The sequence below is a fragment of the Lycorma delicatula genome, chromosome 12 (assembly GCF_047948215.1).
Source record: "Lycorma delicatula isolate Av1 chromosome 12, ASM4794821v1, whole genome shotgun sequence".
Lineage (NCBI taxonomy): Eukaryota > Metazoa > Arthropoda > Insecta > Hemiptera > Fulgoridae > Lycorma > Lycorma delicatula.
Window position 1 is genome coordinate 36,133,219 of NC_134466.1, and position 6,000 is coordinate 36,139,218.

Genomic DNA, 6,000 nt, shown 5'->3' on the forward strand with positions numbered 1-6,000 from the left:
AGTCTTTTTTGATTATCAAGGCACTTGTATGGTCCTCAAAGACAAACTGTTAATAAAGAGTACTGCATAACTGTTATCGATTAATATATACTTCATCAGTCTAAGATGATTAAGAGATGCTGTTTGATGCAAGAGACCACATCTTTGGTAAAGTGGCGATTGGAAAATTCATGGACTAGATCAACCAGATTTAATCTAAATTTTCATTCACACCTTTGGAAATGAGATTTATTTTTAATTTTCTTATTTTTATTATTTTCTTTTTTTAATTTTCACATGTTTAATTTACTATTATTTTTAGTTGTTAATATGGACAACTATATTCCATTGGTTTCCTTTGATCAACCGATGGAAATATTGGAGTAGTTCATTTTTTTTTATTCATAGAGTAGCATACATAATTAATCTTGATATATCATTTTGCATTGTTGTAATTGTTATTATTATCTATTATGACAGCATGGGATCACTTAGTTAGTCCATTATCAAAGTCTATTTGATGGGACTGATTGTGCCTTGCAGTTCTCCCAGTACTTTTTCATACGTTTTGATCTTTGTGCCCTTTCTGTTATTGAAAATGTTCGTGTTGTGAGTTTTTTTCTTGTGAATGTGTAGTGAGTGTTTTAATTCTTATTCTTCTTGTTAATTTTATCTTATCATTGGTGTCTTCTGGTGTAAGGCCAATTTCCTTCAGATCCTCTCTTATTTCTGTCATCCATCTGCATCCTGTTTTGGTGTTTTTCGAGTCGAGATTGTACTGTACTAGTTGTTTCAATAGTCTTGAATCTTGCATCCTCATCATATGTTCAAAGAATCCTAGTCTCCTCTTTCGCATGGTTTCAATGATTGGTTCTAACTCTTTGTACACGACTTTGTTGGCCACAATTCACCACTGCCCGTCCTTGTACTTTTTATTGATACAGATTCTTCAGTTCTTTTGATTTTCTGGAGTCTATCTGTTTTTGATTGTTCGTTCAGGCGGAAGAGTGTTTCTGCTGCATAAGTGGTGTCTGGTTTTATAACTGTGCTGTAGTCTTATTTTTGCATTTATTGATAGGCATTTTTTGCTGTAAGTGAACCAGTAATTTTTGAGCTTTGGTTAGTTCGTTTCTTCTTATTTGGATTGAGGTTTTTTTTGTTTAGGTTGTTTGTTATTATTTTTCAGATGTATTTAAATTGGGTTACTATTTTGTTTTTATTACTGTTTATGTTTATGTTTTTTAATTACGTGTTGGTTTTTGGGGAATAATTTCGGTCTTTTTGAATTATATTTTGAGACCAATCTTATTTGCAATGTTTTGAAGTTCTAATAATTGTGATTTAGCTTTCGATGTCGTTAGCTAGCAGGCCCAAGTCGTCGGTGAAACCAAAACAGTTATTTTGATTTTTCAGCCTATTTTATACTTTTGAGGGCATATTTTGAGCCATTCCCTCATTACCATTACTAGAGCGCAGTTGAATAATAGTGCTGATTTGATCTAAAATGGTTTCAAGAGCTCACCTCTGAACTTTACCTTCAACTTAATGTTTGTGAGGGTCAGTTTTATCACGTTTATTAATTTGGTATATAGTTCGAGATGTTAGAATTTTTAGTAGGGATTCTCTGTGGATGCAGCATAACCTTGAAATCTACAAATGTTATCACCATTGTCGTAGTATCTTTATTTAAAATATAAAAACAAATTAAAGACGTAATAAACAAATCGTGTTTATCAGCCAGCAGCGGCTGGTTAAAAATGCAAAAAAAAATATATATATATAAATAAAGTTTAACAAAACTTTATTTTTGTCAACATCATTTATTTGTTTTAAGTACAACATTTTACATCATCTTACAGTGTATAGAAAAAAAATCACCTTAAAAATAAATACGAACGTTTATAAAAATTATTTCTCAATATTTTCTGGAACGAATTATTTTTTTAGCCTTTTACACTTTTGAAAATTCTCTGTCAATCTAATTCAAAAATACGACGGGGATTTCTGAAATAACTATATGTTGTAGAAATATCGGCCATAAAAAGTTGCCACAAAAAATTACTAGCATTCAGCAAACATTCGGCGTGGTAATAGGCTGACTGAAAACATTGTCAATTTAATATAGGTGATATTTATGAGCAAAAATACATACGATGTTATTTAATTAAAACTAGTTTAGTAACCCAGTTATTATTATTATTTTAAAGTAATTTTAATAATTATTTTTTCTACTCACTTTATTGCTGTAGCTCGCAAATTCCGAAGTCGCTGTCGTCGGCAGATTCTAAAGAGCTGGTATCCGATTCTGAATTCACATTTATCATAAATTGTCGATGTGTACATTATATAAATGTGTATCTTCAAAGTATTTTTTTTTCATTTTGATAACATGCTTGTAGACATTGCCTTAGTCAGCTTCAGATAGTTTATGAAATTCCTCGTCAGCTAACTTAAATAATGCCCGACATGTTAAAAGGTGTATTTCTTTTAGCTACTTGACTCCAAATCATTTAAGTCAGGATGATAAGGTGGCAGCCGTGGAACTGTGTGACCATCATTTCCAAAAATTTCATCTGTTAGAAATTTCTTTGTGTAATCTTAAAATATCGTATAATTCAGTCTTCGTCATGGCAGGAGAACAGTTAATTCGTTTTTCGGTTTACCGTTTTATCATATCGCTTTTTAAAGAGTTAGAATTTGGCCGCTTTTGTAGCAGAACGTTGCGTTACGATACGATGCGTTATCTATTAGGATGACCACCGAGGTGGGAAGTTGGAATTCACTTCTTCCGTAACAATTTCGTGTACTTTTCGGAATTCATTGATTTGTGATAATCTCCTTTCTTATGTGACACATACATAAGTAAAGCATTGTTAATGAATCCTTTATTATAGCCGGTATGAACAATTTTTAATAGTGAGCCCTTGGATATTGGTGTTTTCAGTCCCTCGTGAAGGTTTGTTATGTCTACCGACGATTTTGGTGTCGCATGACTACTGTGAATGTAGGTTTCATCTGTGTATACCTTCCTTCTTTGCGAAACAGGGAAATTTGTCGTAGAAATTTCATTCTTTGGATTTTAAGGTCGTGCCGTTCTATCAGTATTTTCTGGTTGTATTCTTTTTTTTCCATCTAAATACCATTTTACGTAATATTCTCTTTAAAGATCGTTCACTTCCTTTGAAATTAATTTCACTTTCGCGGACCTTTTGCATAATTCTTTTCCACAGTAGGAACGCATTTTTCGGTTACATAAAATTTATTTTTTTAAACACCTCAAAGCATCCGTGTCAAACGAATCTAAATTGCACACAGTACTGGGGCGATTTACTCGTTTTCTCGGCAAAACGAACACGGATGGCTTCTCAGTTTCATTTGATTTCCCTTCAGCTATAATTCTTTGGACCGTTCGTTTTGACTTCAGTTTACCTCACTATTCATTTCAACAGTTCCAGCATTGTTTTTTAAAAGGAAATTGTAAACATTGAATACAATTTCCTTCGTCTGATTACTGTTACTTTTCTTCCTAACTTAGGCATTTTAAAAGAAAATAACTATATTGAAATGTTAAAAACTTAAATGACTGAATTTATGGCAAAGCCTTAAGCTTTAAATGAAAACAACACAACAAATAATAAAAATAAATCACTAACAGCTATTCACTTCATTATGTAAAATATACATTACATCGCAATAAATGTTTCTATAATGACCACTATTAGAACATAGGAAATGGATCACTATTAGAGACAAGTGATGTGTCTCACATAATTCTTCACAACGCAATGTTTAGAGTCGTTTAAAAATAAGTAAATGAAATTCTTAGAATTGCGTGTTGTATTTACAACAGTTCATAAACAGCACATTAGAATGATTACTTGCTACACAACAGAAAGTAAGCCTAGATCACAACATCAATATATAGTTTAGAATAAAATTCAACATTTACATACCCTACAGCAAATTTATGAAACCTGGTTTATATACATATATATACAGGAGGTCTGTAAATTAAGTAATGAGACTAGTTTTTTTTGGCAGCCAAATTGGCAACACTATAATAGTTACTAGTAAACATATGGTTATTTAAACAGCTGATTTATGTTAGGTATTAAGATTTTTAGTCTATTGTAGCTACGTGAGATGTAAACAAACTTTTCGTGACACGAATTTTTGTTCCGTTACAAAAATGAGTATGCTAATTATGAACAACGTTGTGCAATCAAGTTTAAACTCTGTGATAATGCCACTGTAACTTTTTTAAAATCGAAAAAGGCGTATGGAGATGACGCTCTGTCACGAGCCCAAGTTTTTAGGTGGATTAAAATATTTGCAGATGGCCAGGAATCGTTAACGTCAAAAAGTGACGACAGTGTTCAGCGAATGAGAGACTTGATACGGTACGACCAGCGATTAACTGTCAGAATGATTGAAGAACAATTGAATTTGAACCGTACCACAGTCCATCAAATTTTGACAAGCGAAATGGATATGAAAAAAGATTGTACAAAATTGATCTAAAAAAACCTCACTGGTGAACAGAAAAACAACAGGGTGGGAGTGTGCCGCGATCTTCTAGGGCGAATTGAAACTGATCCTGATTTTCTAAAAAAAAAAAAAAACAGTTATTACTGGTGGTGACTCCTGGATATTTGAGTACGACCCAGAAACAAAAACGTCAGAGCATGGAGTGGCACACTTCAACTCACACAAAAAAGCAAAAATGAGCAATCAAAAATCAAAACATGGTAATCTGTTTCTTCGATAGTAATGGCATTGTCCATAAGGAGTTTTTGCTTACAGGACAGACTGTAAATTAATATCTTTACTGAGAAATCTTGAAAGGCTGCGTAAAAGAGTTGCTCGCGTGAGACCATCCATCAAGGAAACTGGATGCTGCATCATGGCAATCTACCTTATCACACTGCACTCGCAATTAATGAGTTTTTGTCAAGAAAAACATTCCTGTAGTTCCTTAACCACCTTATTCTCCCGACTTGAGTCCCTGCGACGTTTTCCTGTTCCCGACTTAAAAAAAAAAAAAACACCTCAAAGGACATCATTGGAACAGTAGAAAGCATTAAAAAAACTTTAACCGACCATCTGGAGATTATTCCGGTTTCTGAGTACCAGAATTGCTATGAAAAGTGGGAAAACCGTTTGAAACGTTGAATGGCTTCCCAAGGGAACTATTTCGAAGGTGAGTCCATGTATAATTGGATTGTAAATAAAACGTTTTTTTGAACCAGTCTCACTACTTTATTTACAGACCTCGTATTACCATACCACAAAAGACATAGAAGATAATAATGTTCAGTTTTCTTGTAACAGAGGCCAATTCATGCAAAATGTTTCTATATGGGCTTTTCAGTCCCTGCGCCAACATACGAGTCAACACATTTACAATGTGAATATCATGCATCCTTTAGATTATGATCATTGACGTCTTCATTTGTTTAGAAAAGATTTTACATACATAATTGTTTCATAAATATAAAAATATAGTGTAATATAATGTTACAAATGAATAAAATAAAATGACTTACTTGGTAAAACTAAAGGTGGTGGTGGATCGGCCATATTTGTTTGATAAGGTGTTTTTGAAGAGAACAACGTGTACGGATGTTTATCTTCTGCATAACAGTACGTTTCGTAGTCTGGTTTCTCTTCTGGCAGTCCATTTGAAGGCGCATTATTTATACCGTTTGTTGAATTTACATTTCCCATCACATCGACAGAAAATGTCAAGAGCACTGCCAACATTTCCGCGAACCTGTGTTTCTATTTCATTTTGAAAATTTTATTATTACAATGATAATTTTTATATATATATATATTTTTTGTTATAAATATTAATTTAAAAAATGTGCTTTTTGTTTAAAGAAAGCTTCAAAAAAATTTTTATTTCTGTTTCTAATGTGCATGGTCAGTCTCCTCTTCAACTTGTCAGTAATAAATAACCCCATGGCCCAATGAGACGAGGATGATTTGTACGTCATGTAAATGAGATGTAGTCTTGTG

General features: G+C 32.8%; 1 protein-coding gene across 1 annotated transcript in view; it reads right to left on the reverse strand.

The window, feature by feature from the left end:
* LOC142332744 (multiple inositol polyphosphate phosphatase 1-like) overlaps positions 1 to 5,742 on the reverse strand; it is a 43,329-nt gene extending 37,587 nt beyond the window's left edge. The window contains exon 1 of the mRNA XM_075379356.1: positions 5,526 to 5,742. Coding sequence (XP_075235471.1) covers positions 5,526 to 5,742 — 217 coding nt within the window. The remainder of the gene's footprint in view (positions 1 to 5,525) is intronic.
* Positions 5,743 to 6,000: the final 258 nt, after the last annotated feature.